General features: G+C 46.8%; 1 protein-coding gene across 3 annotated transcripts in view; it reads left to right on the forward strand.

Moving 5' to 3' along the window:
• Positions 1-22,612, forward strand: part of si:ch211-246m6.5 (von Willebrand factor D and EGF domain-containing protein) — a 48,598-nt gene that overhangs the window by 13,450 nt on the left and 12,536 nt on the right. The window contains exons 10-24 of one of the 3 annotated variants that reach the window (XM_046324886.1): positions 517-664; positions 2,608-2,748; positions 3,793-3,995; positions 4,270-4,729; positions 4,839-5,117; positions 5,374-5,629; positions 6,701-6,837; positions 7,913-8,077; positions 8,848-8,952; positions 9,991-10,105; positions 12,056-12,321; positions 13,076-13,295; positions 15,708-15,845; positions 18,829-19,086; positions 20,962-21,141. In XM_046324886.1, coding sequence (XP_046180842.1) covers positions 517-664; positions 2,608-2,748; positions 3,793-3,995; positions 4,270-4,729; positions 4,839-5,117; positions 5,374-5,629; positions 6,701-6,837; positions 7,913-8,077; positions 8,848-8,952; positions 9,991-10,105; positions 12,056-12,321; positions 13,076-13,295; positions 15,708-15,845; positions 18,829-19,086; positions 20,962-21,141 — 3,071 coding nt within the window. Of the gene's footprint in view, positions 1-516; positions 665-2,607; positions 2,749-3,792; positions 3,996-4,269; positions 4,730-4,838; positions 5,118-5,373; positions 5,630-6,700; positions 6,838-7,912; positions 8,078-8,847; positions 8,953-9,990; positions 10,106-12,055; positions 12,322-13,075; positions 13,296-15,707; positions 15,846-18,825; positions 19,087-20,961; positions 21,142-22,612 lie in introns of all 3 variants that reach the window. The other 2 variants (XM_046324885.1, XM_046324887.1) reach the window with 2 other exon arrangements.

Consider the following 22,612-nt stretch of genomic DNA (forward strand, 5'->3'; position numbering starts at 1 on the left):
GTTCTTTCCTGTAATTATTATTATTAACTATCCTCTCAAAGCTGGTACTTGAAAACATTGCAAACAACACCCACTAATCAGAGATAAATATGTTTTAAAATGTTTTTCAGACCGAACAGGTCCAAAGGGGACCAGTCCATAACCTTCTAAATAGATAGAACATTTTAAATCCTAATTATTTTTAAATAATTGCTTCACCTTCATCATGCTTATGCAATCTCTAGATCCCATAATCAAAATACCCTTTTTGCTTGATTAGATTGAAAAGTGTTTTTTTTCTCCGATGATAATTATTGGAAACTAGGTCTTACCATTTATTTGAACTTGCCAGTAAAATAACTTTAAGTTCAACTTATTTGATGCACATGTTCAATTCTAACAAATTGCCACAGACATTTTCACGAGCAAGATGCACAATACATAAATGTTGTTTTGGTATTTTCAAGTAAGAACATCACAGCTATGATATCAGTCCAATTTATCACCCCTGTTTTAAGACCTGTTTCTCCCCACCAGACGCTATGAGAACCAACAGACGGGTACCTTCCTCCTCTACAAGAGCCTCCACCGAGCGTTCGAGGTCCATTCTCGTCAGTGGGACTGTGGCAGCCGCCATTACGCTGTGTCCTGCAACTGTGGAGTGGCGGCCAGGGAGGGAAACGAGGTTGATTGATTCAATTGTCATTTTTGTACCATTATTTGACCAAGTTTGTCTCGTTGAGATTAAATATCTATTTTACAAGAGAGACCTGGGCAAAACGGCAGCACGAGAAGTTGAATACAAAGACACATTTACAACATAAAACACAAAGCACTATAGTTTAACACGCCCATTTACACATTGATCAGGCAAGATGGTTTGAGGAAATCATTTATTGATTGAACGAATGATTCATAGATTAATTGAATTTATTTGAAAATTAACCCTAGAAGTCGTCAAATGGAGGTCAAATGGAGGAATGAAACGTAAATCACTCTTTTCTATACTAGTGGTGCGTGGCTAAGCTTTAAATGTCTCAAGATTAAACTTTGTGACAAAAGCACCAAATTTGGCACAGAGGTAGATGCATGTACCCTGAACAGATATAGATATTCCCATTCTCATCGACGGGGCTGCAGTGGAGCAGGTTGAGAGCTTCACGTTCCTTGGTGTCCACATCAACAACAAACTAACATGGTCCAAGCACACCATGACAGCTGTGAAGCGGGCAGGACAAAACCTATTCCCCCTCAGGAGACTGAAAAGATCTGGCATGGGTCCTCAGATCCTCAAAAGGTTCTACAGCTGCACCATCGAGATCATCCTGACTGTTTGCATCACTGCCTGGTATGGCAACTGCTCAGCCTCCGACCGCAAGGCACTACAGAGGTTAGAGCGAATGGCCCAGTGCATCACTGGGGCCAAGCTTCCTGCCATCTAGGACATCTCTACTAGGTGGTGTCAGAGGAAGACCCTAAAATGTGTCAAAGACTCCAGCCACTCTAGTTATGGACTGTTCTCTCTGCTATCACACATCAAGCAGTACTGGAGGGCCAAGTCTAGGTTCAAAAGGCTTCTTAACAGCTTCTACCCCCAAGCCATAAGACTCCTGAACATCTAGTCAAATGGCTACCCAGACTATTTGCATTGCCCCCCTCCCCCCCCTCCCTCTCCACACCACTGCCAATCTCTGTTGTCATCTATGCGTAGTCACTTTAATTAACTCTACCTACTGTACATGTACATACTACCTCAACTAACCGGTGTCCCCGCACATTGACTCTGTACCGACATCCCCCCTATATATATATTGTTATTTTTTACTGCTGCTCTTTAATTACTTCTTACTTGTATCTTTTTTTAATCCGTATTTTTTGAAACTGCACTGTTCGTTAGGGGCTCGTAAGTAAGCATTTCACTGTAAGGTCTACTTTGTATTCTGCGCATGTGACTAATAAAATTTGATTTGATTTGCTATGGAGCCAACCCAGATTTGGACCCCGGGAGGGTGTGGCAGCCAGTATAAAAAAAAACATAAATGCGCTTTCATTCAATATCTCGATACCAATTGGAGAGTCTCATCTTTGATATGCAAATTGAACTGAGTTGATAGCCCATAGCATTCCAGAGTTAGAGCTAAATGTCTGATGGCGCCCATATCACCCATTTTGGTGGCTCAATCGCCAATTTGTCAGCCTCTGAGTACCACAGAAACACTTTGAATGAATAACAGACAAATGTTCATAGCAAGTGGCTATGAATAAAATTGATCAAAGTATCTCTTAAAACATGGAAAACATTCAAAACTTAATATCACATTTTGATTGAAAATGTATGACTTTTTTATATATATGCTTATTTTGGGGAATTTAAACTGTTTACTTGTGTTTCATCGGTTAATAAAACAAAAAGCGGTACTTGCTGACAGACAGTGTCTCTTTGTAATCATACCAATTTGGGGTAAAAAAAAAGACACCACAATTGGCGCTTTTAAGCTAAAAAATATGTTGCCGCTTTTATGGTTAAAGAAATGTATATATACAGTATATACAGCTTGTAAATACAGTAGAGAACTATAAGGATAACACAATACAGTCAATTACTTCTTTTATTTTGTGGTCCTTAAGGTGGTCATGCTGGACATGTGTAATGGTCAGCTTCAGGAGACCAGGCCCGAGCTCTCTCTGAAGACCCTGGGAGGATATAACAGAGGCTCCAGTCAGTATCGGATCAAGATCCATGAATCTCACCAGGGGAAGAAAATTACAGTAGGTTCATTTAACGGGATTACTTTTACCAAGTAGGTTTATTAAATTGTTGGGAGAATATATTGCTTGTGCGACTTTCCTTTTCTTCCCTTTTCATTGTATCCAATTGTTAGTATTTACTATCTTGTCTCATCGCTACAACTCCTGTACGGCTCGGGAGAGACGAAGGTCAAAAGCCATGCGTCCTCCGATACACAACCCAACCAAGCCGCACTGCTTCTTAACACAGCGCGCATCCAACCCGGAAGCCAGCCGCACCAATGTGTCAGAGGAAACACCGTGCACCTGGCGACCTTGGTTGGCGCGCACTGCGCCCGGCCCGCCACAGGAGTCGCTGGTGTGCGATGAGACAAGGATATCTCTACCGGCCAAAACCGTCCCTAACCCGGACGACGCTAGGCCAATTCTGCGTCGCCCCACGGACCTCCCGGTCGCAGCCGGCTGCGACAGAGCCTGGGCGCGAACCCAGGGTCTCTGGTGGTACAGCCGGCGCTGCGATGCAGTGACTTAGACCATTGCGCCACCCAGGAGGCGACTTTCTATCTTTTTGTAAAATAAATTCTCAGGTAGTCAGCACCTCTACAAGCATTTTTGTTTATGCGTCAGCTCATGCTTTTTTACTAAAGTCATTAAAACCACTTTTATGGGCTGTTTCCTCCCTCACTGTCTAGACAGGTTTTGGGGATGTGTGAGTTTGTGAGCCCAATGAGCCCAATATTGAATGAAACGACTTTTACAAGTCATGGGAAAACACATTTCTGCTCGGGGCAATCTGCAACACTGTACGATTAATGTAATGTCAAACACTAGTTCACCAGATAGAAAGATTTGGAGTTAGATGTTGTTGTTTTGGTGAGTCCCAGTACATACCACACTGATCCACACAAGAAAACAATGTGTGAACTCTTTCTATAATATGCAGTTTGCATTAAGATCTGTTAGAATTGGCGTCTGGGCGTAATAAAAGTGAACTCTTACTTTTATAATATATAATAATATATGCCATTTAGCAGACGTTTTTATCCCTTCTTATTCCTTTTGTAGTTGATCTTTCCATCTGGGGCCTTTGTAAGGGCGGACATCAGTGATTGGGGGATGAGCCTGTCAATCAGAGCTCCCAGTGTGGACTACAGCAGTACCACGGGACTCTGTGGGACGTTCGACCGGAACGGTCACAACGACTTCCATGGACCTGATGGGACCACCTATGGGAGCACTGAACAAGAACGCTTTGTGGAGGAATGGAGGTAACTATTAATGATTCTATATAGATCTGAGAGTGGTCCCCTGAGCTGGTAACTGTTCAGTGTACAATCCCCCACCCCTTTCCTTTTTTGTCATTTAGTTTGTAAGTGAATTGTTGTTCCATAATAACCTTGGGTTACCTTTTCTATTTTAGCTGGCATGAGAAAAGAAATCCTTTATCAAATCCTGTGTTATCCCCAAGGCTTACTCTAATTCAGAGTCTGATGAGATAGCTCGTTGTCTGATCCATATCCCTCTGTTTCTTCTTCGTGTCAGGCTAGCCGCGGGGGAGAGCTTATTTGATACCATGCCCCCTGTAATGGAGGTGGAGGAACTACGGCCTTTCTGTCGGTGTCAGGAGGGCTACAGCATGTCTCTGCATTTCACCACGGGCCACACTGGCGATAGCCACTACAACTTTAACCCCTCGTCACCCCAGCACCAGGCCCAGTGCCAGTCTCATGACAACGTGGATTACACCTCTGTCTTCCCCTGGGTGGACACTACCACTGAGTACATTAGTAGCTCTGAGCCAGAACAAAGTGACCACCAGGGAGTGTCCATCCTGAACGGCCCAGCTCTGCCTATGGAGATATACAAACAGCCGAGTTCCCAGATGGTGGACTATGGTGGGTTTGGGGACCACGGTGATAAGAGTGAGAGAGAGGTTGACAGGGAGCTCAGAAGAGACTTCCTGGTTGCCGTAGATGACAACAGGCCCAAGACAAAGAGACAGGTGCTCATCCTTTGACTTTTTTGTCTTCTATTTTGTCCTTGAGTTTATTTGAATGGCCCTTTGTTGTTGTTATTGTCATTATTGCTCTTATTACTCTTGTCATTATCAGGCGCTGTACGAGTTCCAGCCCATCTTCACCTCTCAGTCCCTGAGCCAAGCGGACCTGGAGAGCTTAGCCTATTTCTTCCCTGAGGACCACCACCTGTCTGCAGAGCGACCAGTGGCTCAGCCTGTGTGGCCCACCCCGAGTGGGCTTACCTCGGTCAAGGCCCTGGAGGTGTGCCAGCTAGCCCTGGGGAACTCCACGGTGGGAACAGTGTGTAGAGGGCTGCTAGGTCGGAGGCTGGATGAGGCAGTGGACCTGTGCATCCTGGATCTGCAGCTCAAGGTATTTCTGTTTGTGTCTGTGTCTGAAATGACCTTCTATTCCTTATATAGTTCACTACTTTTGACCAGAGCCAATAAGGGAGAGGAAATCTTGTGTCATTTTGGACACTACCATTGTTGATTTTGTAACTTGTTAGTATAGGTCTTGTCTGCCCTTTTGTTAAGCCAATTGTACAGTATGCTCATGGATTTCAGTTTCCATATTGACTGCAATGTGAGTGCAGTTCAACTTGAACTTACTGAACTTGATGTTGTAGGATGACCTGGCCTGGGAGGAGGCTCTGGTGCACTACCTGGAGAACGAGTGTGAGAGGAGGCTATTGGAGAACCGGACCCAGAGGGTCCTGGAGCTGGGGGAGTCCAGGGCTGGGCTGGAGGGGGTTGAGGGGATCATTGGGACAGTACTCACCGCACTGCGCTGCCCCAACTTCTGCAACGGGAACGGCCAGTGCACTGAGTGGGGTTGTCAATGCTATCCTGGCCACAGCTTCTACGACTGCAGCCTGGCTATCAGTGAGTATTCACTTGCAAACTGCTCAGAGATTGGGCATAATTTGAATCAAAACATCTTATCTTAAAATTGGATTTCACCAGCTCATTGGTCATTTTGTTGTTAAGTCTGCAACATTAGACTACTGCAGTCTAAAGTTATTTTTAATATTGGATACAGTGAGTAATCCTAATCCACATCCACAAAGGTCCATATAATTATAATGTAAAAGACAAAACTGACCCGAGATCAGTACTCCTATTCTGGTATGCTTTGTGAACATAGATCCTGATTGAGAGATGGGAGATAGTAGGATGCTGTTTATCACCAGGTAGCGGTCCGGGCATCCATCCGTGACCTCTCTCTGTGTGTTGTGTGATTTATAGTAGCTGATCTGGGATCAGGGTCCTAGGGGAATATGGCAGGGCGCGCCAATAAATCCAGCTAATAGCTCAACTGATCACAGGCGAGCATCAGGTCTCCCCCTGGGCCAGAGCACAGGGGGAGGAGGGGACATTGAAGGGGAATTGTCTCCTCTTTTGTGTTGATTGTTTGTTGTCATTCTTATTCAAGCAAATGCCATCGACTTCAAGAGTTGAATATCACTTATGACCTTGTTTTCTGTAGAAAGTAGAATCAAACTAGAATCAAAGGAGGCAGACATACTAGTACTGTACTTTACGCAGACAGAGTCAAAGGGACTCTTTGTTAAACTCATTCTGGCAGGTATTATAAAACAGTGTGCTGCTTCATGACAATGTACTTGAACATGACCTCCCAATTCTACGACTTTGTGTCTGGCTGGTGATGTATTTATTGCGACGGTCTCTGCGAATTTACTAACTGTGTTGTAGTCATGGACAACGTGCCATTTTGTCACATCATACGTAATGTATACCTGAGTGCCCTTGAATTGGTGAATCTTCCATTTTGGTTTGTCAGCGAGTGGGCTTGTAATTGCACTAGACTTGCATATTGAGTCTTTCTGTTTTGGCGCTTCCTCACTTACACATATTTCACTCCGTCTTTCCTCAACTCTGATGATCTATCTCTCTTCTCCTCTCCCCTCTCATCCCTTTCTCCTCTCTCCTCAGGTCAGCCCGTGGAGTTGACAGACCTGGAGAACAGTGGTCTGTGTGACATCAGAGCGTTCGACTGTCGCAGCGTCCGGGTCTTCGGCCTCGGCTTCATCGACTCTCCCAACCTGGGCTGCCACCTCACACGACTGATGGTGAGAGAAATACCTCAGACAATCGTCACGGTCATACAAGGACATACCTACAAAGTGTTGCTTGTATTAAACAGAGTGGGGAACACAGAAAAAGAAGACAGGATGCTGAAATCTCTCCAAATCAGTATTTTTTCATTGAAAGAGTTCAGCAAAACTATGGTGCTCTAGATTCCCCTTTTCTATCATAGGAGGGGGGCTCATTTCAGTAGGCCTTATAATCATCCCTCAGACAGACTGGTAAACTGCTAGTTTACAACAGGACTCCAACGTCAGCTATGTGAATAGGCAGAAGGTGTTGGGAGAATGGGTCTGTCTAACCAACCCAGTATCACAGATTATTGTGAAATAGACATAAATTGCTTATTGGACTGTATAATTTTGTGCGTGCAGTTTACGGTTTTGTATATAGTGCATTTCAATCACAGATGAGGACAGTGGGTTACTTAAGACAGAAATGATAGGAGGGAGGTTGGTTAGGGAGGATGGGTTGGCATGTAATGTGAATGTCTTTCAACCCAAAGGTTGTGTGTTCAAATCTGATCACAGATAACTTTACCATTTTTGCTAATTAGCTACTTTGCAACTACTTACTACTTTCTAGCTACTTTTCAATTACTTAGCATGTTAGCTAACCCTTCCCCTAACCTGAACCCTTTATCCTAACTCCTAAATTGAACCTGTTAACTACTTAGCTAGCATGCTAACTAACCTTAACCCCTAAACCCCTAGCCTAGCTAACATTAGCCACCTAGTTAGACTACCTAACATTAGCCACAAAAAAATAGAATTTGTGTAATGTACACCAATGCGTTATGAAGAAAGAAAATCATGTAATACACACAAAATGCCTTGTGATGAAAATTGTGCAATACTCTTTTCTTTTTTCCGTGTGCCTGTCACGAATTTCGAATAAGTCATTTGTGTCTATTTCACAATTAGGCTGTGATATTGTGTAGTTCTTAACAAACTACTGCTCTGCAGGACTGGGGTTCAGCCATGATCAACGTTGTAATTACACATTAGACACACAATATTCACATGCTCTGATGGTGATCTATCGATCTATCTCCTCTAGTACCTGAATGGCGAGCGGGTTCCGCGAGAGAAGCAGAGGACCAGAGCTACCTTCCTGAGCTCCAAGGCTTTAGACTGTTCTGTCCCCTCGCTGAACAGCATGATGACTCTCAACTCTGTCGACTTTATGGTGGATGACAAACCCTATGCTCGCTGGGAAGTCAAGGTAAAGTTATTTACAGTATTATACAGTTATATATCAATCAAGTTCATTCGTTGCGTCGTTCATTTTACTAAAGCGCATGGAAAGTCACCTCGTTTCCTTGCAAGAAACTGTGATTATGGCTCACTTGTTTTTAAAGTCAACTTGAAGTCTTCTGCTTTGCCCTGTTCCTGACCTTCTCCTTGCCTGCTCTATAGCCTATATATCATGTTCCAGCATGTCCCTGAGTGGTTTGGGATCGCTGTTTGTTTACTGCCGTATTAGAAGACATTAGCATAAATCTCAATGTAGGAGACAGAGCCGTGGGGCCTCTCTCCTCACCCTCAAGGTTAGCCCAAAGTCAGGTCTGTCTGCTGAAGTGGATTATGTGAGCCTGGGTAAGTGGGCTTAGAAGATGAGCCCAATATTACCTACCTTAGCCCTGGCTCTGCCATTAATCTGCAAGGTTTAGGGGAGCTTGAGTCACCCATCCCATAGGAGTGTGAGGTACATTTGTATTGGATGCTGTGAAAATGTCTAAGTGTGCATAAGCATGAATTTCAAATCCTATATCAAATTGTTTTTATGTTGTTGTTGTTTTTTTACAGTATGTGAGCTTCAACCTTCTGTAATCATATTAAATGATTTACTTAGCTAAACCACCAAACCATTTCTCCATCCATACCAAGCTCAAGACACAGAAGCCCTCCTAATTGATATGAATGTCTGAAACTGGTTAGCACTAGAGTGTGTTGAGTATTGGTTGGTTACAGTGTTGTTCCTTCCTGTCTCAGGTGACCAATGACGGCTCTCAGTACAGTGAGCCTAAGTTGCTAACAATCTACGATGGTGTGTGCCAGGTGTGTGAACCAACCCACTCCGGACTCTGTAAGTTAAAGGTAACTAATATACACCACACAAACCCGCGCACACATGCATGCACGACCACACACACATACGCATACACACACACATTCATATTTCCCCTAAAAGACGCAGTGTATCTCCTCAAGAACCATGCAGTATTAGGACAACTCTTCACCACTGAGAAAGGCGTAAGCTATTCGTATAACGAGAAGAAGTGAAAACCAGGCTGTCTCGTAATGTCTGCAGGGTAGCTGTTGTTGAACATGCTGTGCAACATGTTTAGTGAAGTGTTGTTGTACATCTTTACTCTTGGGTTTACTGTACAGTGGAAACCAGGCTCTGGAATACCGGTTGTCTCTAGGATGACTAAAACAGACACTCACAACATCACTTTCAGAGCTCCCTACGTCCAAGGATGTTTGTTCTACACCACAGATGTTATGAATGACCTCCCCACACACCATACAGTACGCACACACACACACCACGCCCCCCCCCACACACACACACACATTGGAACGCAAGCGCAAAACACACACACACACACACACACACACAGGGGACTACTGTAGCTGTTCCTGCCAATTATGTTTTAATCAAATTGAGTTACATTTGGAAGATATGGATTTGTTAGTGTTTGTTTTCTGTTCATTTCCTGCTGTGATTTTCTTCTATGGTCTCCAGAGGGAGGCTCAGACATGTCCTAGTGCTAAACATTGAGAAGATCATATTGCATGACACTTTATTAAAAAATTGTTGCTTCATAAATTTGTACAAGTTCATCTCTCACACACTCTTCCTTGAACCTTTTTATTCCTATTTATCATCTCAGTAAATGTAGTAACAGTGAATGTCTTCCTTCCTTCCTGTCTCTGTCTCTGTCTCTGTCTGTCTGTCTCACCTTTCTCTCTCTCACCTTTCTCTCTCTCACCTTTCTCTCTCTCTCTCTCTCTCTCTCTCTCTCTCTCTCTCTCTCTCTCTCTCTCTCTCTCTCTCTCTCTCTCTCTCTCTTTCACTTTTCTCTCTCTCTCTCACCTTTCTCTCTTTCTCTCCCTCTCTGTCTCTGTCAGGAGAGGACATGCAATATAGATGGAATGTGTTTTGCTAAAGGAGACTCCAATCCTGCCAGCCCCTGCCTCCTCTGTAATCCAAACACATCCAAATTCACGTGGTCCGTAAATGAAGGTAAATCAAATCCGTCAAATGGAAATTACTGCTGAATATTGTGGAACAAAATATGCTTGAAAAGTCTCAAACTACACACTGATACAACAGACTGCAAACAGCTATGGTGACCGTGATCGGCATGTAAGGTTTGAAAAAGGATCAACATGTTGTCAATCGGAGAATATCAATTGCATATCCTTGATTCCTTGCGTCCTCTCTCCTCCTTTTCAAAAACCATTCGATGAGAAGGTCAGATCTCCCTCCCCTTTGATCTCATCCAATGGGTTTTGAGAAGGAGGCAAGGAGAGAGGACGCGAAGGATCAAAGAAATGCAATTCAAATTGTCGGCAAAGACTAAAGTGGTAGGTGACCGTCTTGAGGAATGATAGAAGGAAACGATAGATAGCGGTGCTCTTGCCACGGTCATTCATTTTCACTTGGAGGGGGATCTGTCACACTGATATAGAGAGGAGAGACAATCTCTCTCTTTCTCAATTTTCTCTCCTTCTCTCTCTCCCTTTTCTCTCCTTCCTTCCCTCTCTCTCACTCTCCCCCCCCCCCCCTCTTTCTACCCCTCCTCAGGTATATTTACAGTCTGCCTGCCGGCCTGCAACACACCCACCCGCCCAGGGCTACAGATGCTTCCTATATCTTTGCGCAGCATGGTTCACTTCATTAACACCGTCTAATAGGGATTAATAATAGACAGTCAGACAAGATTGATCATGATTGGCACAGGGTACATTTGATGGAGTGGAGAACTTTGGAGTTTTATGACTTTTATGACTCAGATGACATGATTCTCTTTTAGTTGAGTTAGAGGTCAGGAAGTTTCATTTATGGGCTTTGAACAGATTTCCCTTTGAAGGTTATATTGTTGGATTATACTTGCAAACACACACACGCACACACACACACGCACACACGCACACACACACGCACGCACACGCACACACGCACACGCACACACACACACGCACACACACACACGCGCACACACACACACGCACACGCGCACACGCACACGCACACACACGCACGCACACGCACGCACACGCACACGCACACACGCGCACACACACACACACATGCACACACACACACACGCACACACATACACACACACACACCTGCACACGCACGCACACACACACACACACGCACACACACACACACACACACACACATGCACACACACACGCGCGCGCAGTAACACACACACAAATGAGAAAATAGTATCTTAATAGGCCTCGAACAGGCCCTGCCTTCCTGTCTTCTCGGGGGCTGTGTGTTTCTGAAGCAGCCTGTCCCTGTGTTACTGTCTATGTCATTAGGTCTCAGCTCTGAGGAAGATGTCTGGTCCCATTAGCTGTGTCATCAGTCTCTGTCCCAGTGTTAGATCAAAGGAGAGCAGGCCATCTGCAGGGGCTCTGTTTCTTTACCTGTCAGGACCTGTCTAAATGCACTCTGCAACAGAGGAGCCTGTCTTCACATGTCTCTGTGTCCCTGTAGAGAGACTGTACCCCTCCCTCTCACCCTTCACCCCCTCCCCCTTCCTCTACTCTCCCTCCCGCCATCCCCAACCCTCTCTCTCTCCCTCTATCTCTCTCCCTTCCTCCTTCCCTCCCTTCCTCCATCCCTCCATCCCACCCTGGACACTAACATGTTGTGACAGCCCTTTGGGGCTTCACAGTGTCAGTGATGCTCTCTGTAGTAGACTACAGTACACCAGTTCCCCCTCAATTTCCCTGTGTGCTCTGAACTAACCTCTCAAACAGCTGGAGTACAATAATGAATACTGTCTGTCAACCACAGTGGATAAAAAGAGAATACTTTTGACTGTTTTATCTTTTGTCTGTACCTCTCTCTCTCTCTCTCTCTCTCTCTCTCTCTCTCTCTCTCTCTCTCTCTCTCTCTCTCTCTCTCTCTCTCTCTCTCTCTCTCTCTCTCTCTCTCCCCTACCCCCAGTCAACCAGCCCCCCATCCTGCACCAGCCTCAGGGGGGCCTCCGCACCTTCGCGGGGGAGAACTTTGTGTTCCAGTTCACGGCGGCGGACCCCGAGGGCTCGGCGCTCCTCTTCCTCCTGGAGCAGGGCCCTCCCGACGCCAGCCTCTCCCCCGCCGGCCTCCTCATCTGGAAAGTCCATCCAGTGGAGACACAGGGGAAGTCTCGGCAGAGCTTCGAGTTCACGCTGTCCGACGAGTGCAATGCCCAGAGCAGCTACACCGTCGAGGTGAGAAAAGGGGGAGGGAGTGACTTGTAAACAGTTCATTCCTAACCTCCCTCATTCCCTCCCCCTCTTGGTGGGTGGTGCACCACCGTGTAGCCCCCAAAGCCTGAAAACAGACCTCAGTCAACACATGCATTCATCACCGATGTGTTTCTCTCCATACCGTAGCTCCTCCGTACGTGCTTATCCTCTGTTGCCGTGATGTCCGTCTGCTTAGAGCTGGAGAGGACACTGGTTACCATGGGATGCGTGTGACAACAAGTTGACAACCCAGGGGTTTTGTCATTCCCAGGTTCATTGCCCATAGTTGGTCATGTGGTTATAAAACCCCAGAGCTGTGAGACAGCTACAGTATCTGCACCTTAGCCTGTGAGCCCAGGTCCGGCTTGGCATGGACAGCAATAAAGAAGACATTGGTATGATGCTGATAATCACCCTCAACTCCCATGGTGTAAAACAGTAATGCGAGGATCTCTTTCCGTGATCATTAGAGAGCTGGAAGCAGATGGTGGTTTCCTGTCTGAGGGTATTGTAGAGTCAGAGTGGGTATTCATCTCTTTATTAGCAGTGAGAAGACTTGAGGATCTAGGGAAAGTGAAAATAGCCATACGCTGTGATTAAGCAGACCATATGAAGCTATTCCGCTCCTATAACAGGCTGAGTATGATGCCATTTAATTGGCTATGTTGAAAGCTATGTAGGCAACCGCTGTTTGTCTGTCCTTCCGTCTATCCGTCCGTCTGTCTCTTCTCTTCAGGTGGCTGTGAAACCTTGTGAGTGTTTGAACGGCGGGACGTGCGTGACCAACGTGGCCTTCCCGGCGGGCAGCGGAGAATACCTGTGTGCGTGTCCCCAGGGGATAGGAGGGGTCCTGTGTCAGGAGGACTTTGACGCGTGTCTTTCGGCTCCATGCGGTGCCGGGGGGTGTGTTGATACCGTTGATGGCTTCCTATGTGAATGCCCTGCAGGCCTGAGAGGTAAGGCTACAGGAACACACACGCAGGTGCACACACACAAAGGCAGAGAAACCCAGAACTGTGTATTGACACTGTCAGAGATCTGATATATTTTCCCCCCTCCCCGTTCACCACTACCAGCAACAAAGAGCCCCGAGTCTTAGTGGTGTTTGCGATGTAGTCATAACCCCTGGTGAAAACACAGATCTGTGCTGCCGTGGGTTAACAAACAGCTGCAGGCTAGTTCCAAGCATCCTGATCACTCCCTCTAGGCTGTGTGTGTAACTAGTAAGTGTTGAAAGGTCTGGGGTGAGGTGAAGTGGGCGTCGGGAGTAGCTAAGAGCTGAAAACAGTGACGTGCGTTGAGGTCTGACGGCGTGCAGGCACTTTCTATTGAGGCCCCCCCTGGTCCCCGTCACTCACTCACTCATAAAGTGGATTATCGGTATGACACGATCACAAAGATAACCATCAAACAACCACAACCATCCATCAAACAGCATCAGGTAGGCAGCTTAACCCTTGGACACACCGCCCTCACAGGCCCTAATAGGCTGTGCCCCTCTCAACTACTGCCCTGCACAAACAGGCGACTTTCAGCACCACGGACAGCAACCCAAATGCCAGCGAAAAGGCCTACTTGTGACAGCGCTGCAAACGCAACATGGTAGTCAGCACTACCGATTGAGAGGGACATTCTGTCCTCACACAATAGACATGCAATGTAATAATAGTAGACGGCACTACTGTAAATAAACACTTGCACGTGTAAACAAAGCCCATCCGTCTGTACTTCTGGGTTAAGACATCAGTGACTGAACTGTAACACTCGTCCCAGTTGGCCCTCGGTTTTAAAAGTCGGTCTGATGATGGCAATGGTCTCAAGACGTTGGTGGCACCCGTGGGGGAACTGGGTTTGTATCCCGTAGGTTAGACTAGCTCTCGTCTGAACATTGATATTGTCCATTATGTTATAGTAGATTAGCTCCCTCTCTACTCTGATCGACTGTTTACTATGAGTTCTCGCATACCGCCAGGCCCAGTTCATTGCATCTCTGCTTGAACAGCTCATAGAAACGATCAAAGTCTTGTCGCTGCCCTCCCAGTGCTTTCGTTGTGATTCTGATACTGATAAAGCATATACCAATATCCATCACTTTGTTCTGCAGAACACGGATGAAGCCATGTTACATAGAAAATTCCATCATATGAGTAAAAAAACGAACAATTTGGCGGTCTCTACATGGGTTGCTAACTGTTTAATAGTTCCACATAGGGGCCCCTGGGCCTGTTTGATGAGCTGGCGCTCTCATCGTCGGCACGGAATGCCCACTCCGAGGTAGCGTGACGTAGCATTGTTTACGTAGGTCTTTCGAAATCTCTCGGGTTCTCTTTTCGTGCACCCTGAACATCTCCGATGTTCATTCATTGCCACATGTTTGAAGAACTACCTGGCTTTGGATATGAGACTTCTCATGCTTGTTGATGTGCTATGTGCACGTTTTGTTCAAGTCGCCGTAACCGGCTCTTGTCTACACGCTGTCGCTGGTGAAGAAGCAGGCAGGAGAAGTAGTCGAGTCGGCTGTTAGCAGGGCAACCACAGAGTCCGTCTTTCCGTTGATACCACTCATATTGAAGTTATTGTGTTGTTTTCTGTGTTGGTCGTCGATCCCTTATCACCCGCTGTTTCGCTAGAAAACGGTTTCAGATGCAATATGTTTAGCCATCCCGATCAGCTTACTTCATCTCGCTGTAAAACGAACGCAGCTGGCAGATGACGTGTGACGTCCACAGCCGGGAGCTGGCTGTCCCCCTGCCTGTCCCACAACTCCTTGTCACGCCATTATGCCATTATGGGTATTTATTATTGGAGAGCAGTGAAGATGGATGGGACATATTGACACTTGAAAGGCAGCGAAGCTCTCTGCCTGCCTTTTGGCGCCCGTTAAGCTGGCAGCATGAGGTAGAAACATGTACGCACAAGTCATGTCAGTGCCTTGCTTTGAGTTTGGAGTTTGGCCTACTTGTGTCTTTTGCAGCAGATCACCGCAAGTTTGGAAAGCGCTTGTTCAGAAATGGATTTTATCATGCAGAAAAAAAATGAATGACGACAAAATGATTATTGATAAAAATGTATGTTCATTTATTTTTCATTGCAGTTCTTCTTTCATTCATTGTGCCTGCCCTGACCGCACGTCACCGGCTGAAAATACATGAACTCTCTGTTGTTGTATTTGGGCTTCCTTGGCTCTATGTCTGTGAGCTTGATTCAGACCTTGGCTTTTTTGTCTCTTTGTCTGTGAGCTTGGCTCAGACCTTGTCGTTCTGTCTTTGTGGGTATAAGGGCTACCTGTTGTAGTAATGGACTTCTGGCTGTCTGGCTTTGTGTTGTCTGTTGTAATAATGTCTGTCCGTCTCTGGGACTCTGTGTAGGCGCTACCTGTCAGGAAGATGTGAATGAGTGTGAGAGGACCCCCTGCTTGCCTGGAGTCCAGTGCTTCAACAGCTTCGGCTCCTACAGGTGTGGAGGCTGTCCCCACGGCATGCTGAGAGATGGGACCACCTGCACAAGTAGGCATGGTCAATCAATCAAATGTATTTATCAACACTTAGGTAGGTAGGCATGGCCAATCAAATCACTGGTGCTACCACACTACTGTATCAGTTAGCCAATTCACTCCCATAGAAACAGATTGGGCCTTGTTTGTCAATGTGGAAAAGGGATTGATTTGATATGAATATAAGACATGTCACAAAGACGTTCCAGAGGTACTTGCAACTTTCTCCCACCTGTAATATGGAAGTGGATGGAAACGTAAAGCTGCATGGACCGGTAACTGTGGGAAGACCCGACCGTCACTGTTATCTTTGACAGGACAAACGGAAACAATACGACATTCCAGCTCAGCATTCCACAATTCCCATATCTGGATAACATTACTCACGCAACAACAATGGGAATAATAATTGCCACCGCACTTTGAGCCGCTCACATGATAACCAACAGGGATGCATGTCCAATGGAAACCAGAAAAAATCCCCCCCCCCATATATTATTTTTTGGTGTTTAGCTGAGTTAATTGGTGAAGCACTTCTTCCCGGAGGGAGAGCAGAGCAGAGTGTATCCTGACACCTGGCCCCAGGCAGCACCTCAGGTGTGACGGCTAACTGACGAAGGCCATTAGAGGTGAAGTGTGGGAACCTGGAAGGGTGCAGAGGAGGGAGCAGAGAGTAGGGCTGGGAGGAAGGAGCATGGCAGAAGGCAGTGATGAGGTAAGGGGCCTGGCTAGCAGCAGGGAGATGGAAGAGGAGCATGACCTGGTGGAATGGAGAGTGATCTACCGCCTGGGCCACAGAGCTGAGACGAGGCAAGGTAATGTAAGGTGAGGTGTGGGGCCTGGTTGAATACAGAGTGATCAACAGTACTGCCTGAGCCTAAAGCTTAGGTGAGGAGAAGTGAGGTGCGGTGAGGGGGAGAGCATGGAAGGAGCATGGCCTAGTTGAATACAGAGTGATCTACCGCCTATCCGCAGGGCGAGGGGAACAGGGCGAGGGGAACAGGGCGAGGGGAACAGGGCGAGGGGAACAGGGCGAGGGGAACAGGGCGAGGGGAACAGGGCGAGGGGAACAGGGTGAGGAGAACAGGGCTAGGTGCGGTCAGGGGGGAGAGCATGGAAGGAGCATGGAGAGTGATCTACCGCCTGGGCCACAGAGCTGAGACGAGGCAAGGTAATGTAAGGTGAGGTGAGGTGTGGGGCCTGGGTGAGCAGGGAGCACAGAGCTGAGGCGAGACAAGGTAATGTAAGGTGAGGTGAGGTGTGGGGCCTGGTTGAATACAGAGTGATCAACAGTACTGCCTGAGCCTAAAGCTGAGGTGAGGAGAAGTGAGGTGCGGTGAGGGGGGAGAGCATGGAAGGAGCATGGCCTAGTTGAATACAAAGTGATCTACCGCCTGGCCGCAGGGCGAGGGGAGCAGGGCTAGGGGAACAGGGCTAAGGGGAACAGGGCTCGGGGGACAGGGCTAAGGGGAACAGGGCTAGGGGAACAGGGCTAGGGGAACAGGGCTAGGGGAACAGGGCTAGGGGAACAGGGCTAGGGGAGCAGGGCGAGGGGAACAGGGCGAGGGGAACAGGGCGAGGGGAACAGGGCGAGGGGAACAGGGCTAGGGGAGCAGGGCGAGGGTAACAGGGCTAGGGGAGCAGGGCTAGGGGAGCAGGGCTAGGGGAACAGGGCTAGGGGAACAGGGCTAGGGGAACAGGGCTAAGGGGAACAGGGCTAGGGGAACAGAGCTAAGGGAACAGGGCTAGGGGAGCAGGGCGAGGGGAGCAGGGCTAAGGGGAACAGGGCTAAGGGGAACAGGGCTAAGGGGAACAGGGCTAAGGGGAACAGGGCTAAGGGGAGCAGGGCTAAGGGGAACAGGGTGAGGGGAACAGGGCTAAGGGGAACAGGGCAAGGGGTTTCTGGGCTAAGGGGAACAGGGCGAGGGGTACAGGGCTAAGGGGAACAGGGCGAGGGGTACAGGGCTAAGGGGAACAGGGCGAGGGGTACAGGGCTAAGGGGAACAGGGCGAGGGGTACAGGGCTAAGGGGAACAGGGCGAGGGGAGCAGGGGCGAGGGGACTGGGCTAGGGGGAGCAGGGGCGAGGGGAACATGGCTAGGTGAGCAGGGGCGAGGAGAACAGGGCTAGGGGGAGCAGGGGCAAAGCTGGGGAACCATCCATAAGACACACATAAGCACCTAGAGGGAAATCCAATTCTCATTCAGCAGATGTTTGTTTCTGTGGACCAGGGTAAACCACTTGAATTCTGCAGGAGTGCAGACACACACGTACGCACACGCACTTGCGCGCACACACACACACACACACACACACACACACACACACACACACACACACACACACACACACACACACACACACACACACACACACACACACACACACACTTAGTTACCATTTTGTTACCGAAAAGCCATCCCATGTTTCCACCAACATCCCTCTTTTATTTCCCAAGCATCTTAGTCTTTCTCTCTCCTTGATCTTTTTCTCCCTCTGAGCGATGAGTTTCGACTGAGTGGTCCTCTGCTTTGTTTATTACAGTGCCATGCTGCCTCGACAGGAGTTACACTGCCAGGTTTATTTCTCTTGCCATCGCTCCACTCTGCCATCATCAATCACACAGTCTCTCTCTCTCTCCTCCTGCTCTGCTTTTCTTTCTTTTTTTAAAACATATTTTCTTTCACAAATCTGCTGCTCGCAGATCTATTGTGGAGCTGTGATTTCTAGCGGTGTAGGTGTGAGATGAAAAGTGTTGTAAAAAAAAGAGCTGATAAACTGTGGACCAACATTCTTGAATAGAGTGTGAGAAGTTTCTATGAAATGTTTTTAATAAAAACAGTATTGGTTGTGTGACAGCATAAGACAAACATTTGGCTCTGAACCTGAAGTGTCCTCTATCTATCTCTCTCCCAGCATCATAAAAGCACTGAGGTGTTACGAAGTCCACCTCTTACTTTCTCCATGTGTCCACATCTGTCTCTAACACAACAGCAGCTGTACGGTCAATCCCCATTGTCCCCAGCATTGGACCCACCACTGTCCCTACCACCACCACCACTACCTCTAAGTCCTCACCCAACAACAGACCGGACCAACACAATCCACCCAGGATGGACACTGGCCGACCTGGAATCCCACCGACCAATCAGCCTGGACTCCCACAAACCAACATGCCTGGAGTTCCAGAGGCCAACAGGGCACCTGTCAAGGCCCCAGCTGGACATACACCGTTGAAGAATGGACAAAAAACTGGCAAGTACCCTGAGTAAACCAAACATTAGGAACACTTTTCTAATATTGAGTTGCATACCCCCCCCCCTTCCCTTTTGCCCACAGAACAGTCTCAATTCGACGGGACATGGACTCTACAAGGTGCTGAAAGCGTTCCACAGGGATGCTGGCCAATGTCGACTCCAATTCTTCCGACATTTGTCAAGTTGTCTGGACGTTTTTTTGGGGTGGTGGACCATTCTTGACACGCACGGGAAACTGTTGAGCGTGAACAATCCAGCAGCATTGCAGTTCTCGACACAAACCGGTGCGTCTGGCACCTACTACCATACCCCCGTATTTCCCAAAAGCCCCTGGCTGATACTCTTCAGATCGCCTGCAAAAGGCTGTTTAACACCTGGGCTCATATAATAGTTCATCAGGGGTGTCACATTGCTCCGCGACTGAGTACCTCGTTGGCATTGGCAGCTATAACCAGCCCAGTTAGCGGCCTTGCAAAATTGCCTGTCATCATCATCACACTAAAGGGCTAGAGATGGGATTGAAAGGCACCCAGCGAAATATGCCATCTCCTGTCGACCCCGTCGTTCCGATAAAACCACCCATTGTCTGAGTGGATTCTGCTGCCCTAGTCAAAAAACGAGACACAATTCACAGGCGATAAGCCTTAATATGTGGAGTCATAACGCTGATAAATCACTTCCTAATAAAAGACAGATGGTCCATTCTTTTTCCTATTTTGTCACCGTGAAGATTGAACGCTTTGTTAGACTGAGAGGGAGACGAAACGCTGTGCGGCACGCAAATGGGAAAAAGAGAAGGGTTGCCCATGTCACGTTTCAAAGCTTCTCACCGCAATGCAATGACAGTCATTCGGTCTCAGTCTGCTCTCTTCCATAGATCCGTCACAGAATAGAGATATGCTGAGAAACGTGCAATACCAACGTAACACAGCAGAGCCATAATACACTTTTGATGATGTGGTGGTTTGATGTGGTGCCTGTGCAAGTGTGCGAAACAAAGGACAAGGACGAAGTTATGGGTCAAACTTGACAGGATCCATCTAAAAGTGCCAATGATACCAGCAGTTTCAGTTCTGAAGTACATAGCTTCGTTTAAGACGAATAGGGCGATTGGCATTCTCATCACTCTTCTTTGTGGGTGGGGGTGAGAGGGGAGCCCAGGAGGGGAGTGAAGGCCTCTGGGTAGAGGGAAGATGATGCAGCTGGATTGGGGGTGAGGGCAGGTCTGGAGGTGAAGACAGGGGACACAGTCGGGGTCTCACACACACACACACACATCTCTTATAATATAATAAATAATATCTCTCAAAGCGACTTACAGTCATGTGTGCTCCAACGGGTTTCTGACCTTCATCGCGTATCAATCAATTACTCCGAGACTTTCATCCCGAAGCACCTTAATGAGCCTCCTGCCATCAAAACACAAAGTGCCAACTAAGACTTTCTCCACAGTCCTAATTTCAGTTATAAAGTACCTTTATATAATTGGTCTTCCCAGACTTTGCATTTTAATCAAAGACATTTGAGCAATTAGCAACTGTAGCAGCTTTGGATTTAACTGCGAGTTCTGCCACATAAAATCTGCCAGGCAGTGTTGAATATATCACCCCGGTTGGCAACTGTATGTCAGTGGTATTTGTGAGCTGTTTACATCTATGGGGCTGCACTGAATTGAATTATGACTAATCATGAAATGTGCAAACGAAGACAGCATGGTGTGGCCGATGCAGAGGCATTGACAGCTGATTACAGCATCCCACTGAGCATAAACAAATGGTGAACATTGCTGTTCAGGTGATGGCTAGGGGGAAGGGAATTCATTGGATAAATATGTACATGTCCTGGGGATGATGACAGTGATTATGTGTTCCAGGCTTGGGGCTATCATCCCATGCAGTGAACAACAACAATGTGACAGGTACGTGTGCCAGCCGACCGTGCTTCCTGGGGGTCCAGTGCATCGACCGACGTCCACCCTACACGGGCTATGTCTGCGGGCGCTGCCCACCGCCCCTCAATGGCAACGGACGCACCTGCACCAAAACCGCTCGAGGTAAGACTTCGTCTTGAAGTGTTACACCACCTCCCTGGCCGTAGTTACTAGCCTGGTCCCAGATCCGTTGGTGCTGTATAGCCAACACCTGTTGTTGCCTATGCCAAGGACCATAGGAATCGGCAAGACAAAAACAGATCTGGCACCAGGCTATCTAAATACGTTAGTACTTTCAAAAATATGTAAATAAAAAGTACATGCACCGCCACGCATTGGCTTTTAGTATTTATTCTACTGTCACTGTTGGAAAACTATTTGAAAACAATCTGATGTAGTGTGAATGGTCCTCAAGTGCCTCTGTGCTGTTACCATCCCTATTAAACCTGGTCTCAGGGCAATTTGTAAGATTTGGTATGGAAACATGTTTCCTCCCTTTAGTGTTGTATATTTAATTATATTAGGTTACATTATGAATAGAATAGTGGTTGTACAATATCGTACGATTTAGGGGACGTATAGCGTCAAACATCTTATCCAGTCGTACAAAAGCATATGAATTGGATGAGTTATCATACATCTTGAAGAACATATAGTATTATACGTCTTTTTCTGAGACCAGGTTGCCTGTTTAGTCCTAACAACCAAGGAGAATGACTTAATTTGTTTTAACCCATCCCGCACTTCAGAGGACACAAAAATATATTTGTATTTTTACAGCTTTTTTGTGGTAGCCATTTTACGTATCACACTTTACATATACATATTTACGTTGTTGGTTAGGAGAACAAACGACAAGGGTTAGGGTAATTTATGTCAAATGTGAACAAAAACAGGTTAGGAGAACTAAGGTTAGGAAAAAGTTAAGGGAAGGGTTAGCTAAACAGTTGTCCCCGACACGACTCAAACACGCAACCTTTGGAATGCTAGATGGTCGCGGAATATGCCCACCAATCCTTCCCCACAAACATCCCTACTTTAGTTTCTGTCTAAGGTAACTAGACCAGGGATCTAGGCTGCAGGACGACTTTTTCTTGAGCGGATGGCCGGGGGGCCAGAACGTATGCTGCAAATTGACCACAAGAAGTCCAAACAGATATTTAATTTCAAGCCTTGCTTATATTTGTTTACGATGCATGGGAATACTTGGGAACATGTTTCTTCAATCAAAATCACTTGGAGCTGTTTTTAAAGTCTATTATGTCCAGCAATAAAAATATAAATGAAATTAAACTGAAAAAAAAAATTCTCAAAAAACTTTGGAGTCCAAATAAAAAACCCCACTGGCCAAACTCGGGTAGCCAGTTGAGGAACGCTGAACTAGACCATTAGAACATATCATATGTCTTGGAGGTCCATAAAAAGAGGTCTATAAAAATACATATAGCCTGCTCCATATGGCTCTGAGGCCAAGATGCCCTATTAATGAGCTCAATATGCTAATCATCATCACTTTGTTTTGTAGATCAGTGAAATGTGGAAAGCTTTGCACTCTCTCTTCTCCTCTCAGCTTAGTTCTGTTTTATATCCTCCG

The sequence above is a fragment of the Oncorhynchus gorbuscha genome, linkage group LG23 (genome assembly GCF_021184085.1).
Source record: "Oncorhynchus gorbuscha isolate QuinsamMale2020 ecotype Even-year linkage group LG23, OgorEven_v1.0, whole genome shotgun sequence".
In the NCBI taxonomy this organism is placed as follows: domain Eukaryota; kingdom Metazoa; phylum Chordata; class Actinopteri; order Salmoniformes; family Salmonidae; genus Oncorhynchus; species Oncorhynchus gorbuscha.